At 57.6% G+C, this 2507-nt stretch overlaps 1 protein-coding gene across 1 annotated transcript in view; it reads left to right on the top strand.

Annotated features, from left to right (window-relative positions):
- SLC27A4 (solute carrier family 27 (fatty acid transporter), member 4) overlaps positions 1-2207 on the top strand; it is a 6010-nt gene extending 3803 nt beyond the window's left edge. The window contains 8 exon segments of the mRNA XM_009695344.1: positions 27-196; positions 448-497; positions 499-563; positions 745-882; positions 1045-1209; positions 1660-1806; positions 2058-2154; positions 2156-2207. Coding sequence (XP_009693646.1) covers positions 27-196; positions 448-497; positions 499-563; positions 745-882; positions 1045-1209; positions 1660-1806; positions 2058-2154; positions 2156-2207 — 884 coding nt within the window.
- Positions 2208-2507: the final 300 nt, after the last annotated feature.

The raw sequence follows: 2507 nt of genomic DNA, 5'->3' as shown, positions 1-2507 counted from the left end.
GGGGGGGCCCGGCCCCCCCCCCCCCCCCCAGCCGTATCAGGAGGTGGAGCGGCAGCACCGGGTGCGCATGGCACTGGGCAACGGGCTACGTGCCTCCATCTGGCGGGAGTTCATGGCTCGCTTCGGCATTGCCCAGGTGGCCGAGTTCTACGGGGCCACCGAGTGCAACTGCAGCCTGGGAAACTTTGATAATAATGTAAGGCCCTACCACCCTCCCCATGTCCCAGAGGGTGCCTGCTGGCCTGGGCAGGGTTGGAAATCCAGACGAGCTGTTTGCTCCTGGTTTCTTGCTCCAAGAGGCTTGGTGTGGGTTGCCATCCACCTGGAGGGGTTTGGGCTGTTGTTACGCACTGCCAACTCTGTGGTATCCTGGATGTGCATGGGCAGCGGGCTTGGGGTAGGAGAGATGTCCCTGCTACCCATGGCTCTGAGCCCTTTCTGTTCTAGGTTGGGTCATGCGGCTTCAACAGCAGGATCCTGCCAGGTGTGTACCCCATCGGTGGACGAAGACACCATGGAGCTGATCCGGGGGCCAGATGGTCTCTGTATCTGCTGCAAACCAGGTGAGGGCAACCACAGGGATGAGTCTCCTCAGCCCTGTGCGAGTCTTTCCCAGTACTTCCAAGATAATTTACCTAGGTTTGAGTCTCCGCTCAGTTAAACCCCACCAACCCCATTAGACACCCTTTTTGCTGGCATGCGGGTGGTTGCTTTCCCCCTTCATTCTCTCTTTTCTCCCTGCAGGGGAGCCGGGGCAGCTGGTGGGCCGCATTGTCAAAAGCAACCCCTTGCAGCACTTTGATGGCTACCTGAATCAGTCAGCCACCAACAAGAAAATCGCCAGGGACGTGTTTACAAAAGGGGATACTGCCTATCTCACAGGTGAGGCAAGTAGGGCCCTTCTGTCCACTGAGAGTGGAGGAGAAGGATACCTGGGTGGGCGTGGGAGCTGTCCCAGGCTAGAGGCACTGCCCTGAGATGCTCCAGGGTTGCTCCTAGCCCTTCTGACACCTAATTTTTTGCTTATTCCTCACTTTCCTGTAGGGGATGTCCTGGTGATGGACAAATACGGCTACATGTACTTCCGGGACCGCACTGGAGACACATTCCGCTGGAAGGGGGAGAATGTCTCCACCACAGAGGTGGAGGGGACACTGAGCCGAATCCTCAACCTGACAGATGTGGTGGTTTATGGGGTGGAGATCCCAGGTAGCTGAGAGGGAAGAGGATGATCAGGGGAGGCAGGCAGGCCTCCAGCACTTGAATGTGAGCGTGTCCTGCATGTCCAGATCCACGTGTCCTTTTGCAAGAGGCTGGACCGAGGCTCCCCATGGGCAAGCTGGGAAGAGGCCACTGGGGATGTGCCTAGCAGAACGAGAGGGTTCCCTCCTTCTCTCAAGCTTTGGTCTGATTCCGGTTGGTTTGGAAGGACCCTGTGTTCTTTCTGGACAGGCTGGAAGTGCTTCCTCTGGGAGGAGGTGATGGTGACCGCAGGGTGTCGCTGGTAGCCTTAGCCACAGGGTGGTGACACAGCTGGACATGCCAGCGCTTCTGTGCAAAGCAGGGTCTGTGCCAGAGGCCTTGCTGGTGCGGGGCAGAGGAAGATGATGCTACAGGGACAGTGTGTCTGAGTGTTCTTCCTTCTTCTCTGACTCTTAGGGATTGAAGGGAAGGCAGGAATGGCAGCCATCGCTGACCCAGAGAACTCCTGTGACCTAGAAGACTTTGCCAGCAAGCTGAAAAAGACCCTGCCACTGTACGCGCGTCCCGTCTTCTTGCGGTTCCTGCACGAAGTCTCCAAGACAAGTGAGCCACGGCGTGCGCACTCACACTGGGCACAGAGCTGGGGGAAGCCTGGCAGGGGAAACTTGATGACGCAGACCAATCTGCAGTAGGGTCAGGATGGAGCCCCTCTGCCCCACAGAGCCCCTAGCCGGTTCGTCTGGTGGTTTGGAGGCATGGGGGTGCAAGGCTGGGTCTAGGGCAGCACAGGTGTGGTGGGGATGGGAGTGTGCGCAGCCAGTGATCCCTCATTCCTTCTTCTCTCCCCGCTCCAGGCACTTACAAGTTCCAGAAGACGGAGCTGCGGAAGCAGGGCTTCGACCCCACGCTAGTGAAGGACAGGTTGTACTTCCTGGACTCCAGGCAAGGTCACTCTGCGCGAGCCGGCTTGCAGCAGGATCCAGTCAGGACAGCAGAAGCTGTAACTGGTGGGGCTCAAGCAAGGCACCTCCCCGAATCCTGCCAGGGAGAGGGGGGCAAGGGAGGCACTGGGGAAGAAAAGATTCAAGGAACAATATAAAGGCACACTAGAGATTTTATTTGACGAGTTTTACAGATAATGGTTTGGGGGGAATGCAGGGGGAACTGAGGGGAAGGGGATGGTTACATACCAAAGCATAGACTCATTATGGCTTTATTTTCTACTTGGTACAGCGGTGGTGGTCCTGTGCCACAGGAGGGGCAGTGCCCTGGCCAGTTGAGTAGGGGTGGAGTGCCCCTGCCTT

Source organism: Cariama cristata, unplaced genomic scaffold (genome assembly GCF_000690535.1).
Source record: "Cariama cristata isolate BGI_N322 unplaced genomic scaffold, ASM69053v1 scaffold31552, whole genome shotgun sequence".
In the NCBI taxonomy this organism is placed as follows: domain Eukaryota; kingdom Metazoa; phylum Chordata; class Aves; order Cariamiformes; family Cariamidae; genus Cariama; species Cariama cristata.
The sequence above is the reverse complement of the archived record's forward strand: the minus strand, read 5'-3'. Positions and strand labels throughout refer to the sequence as shown.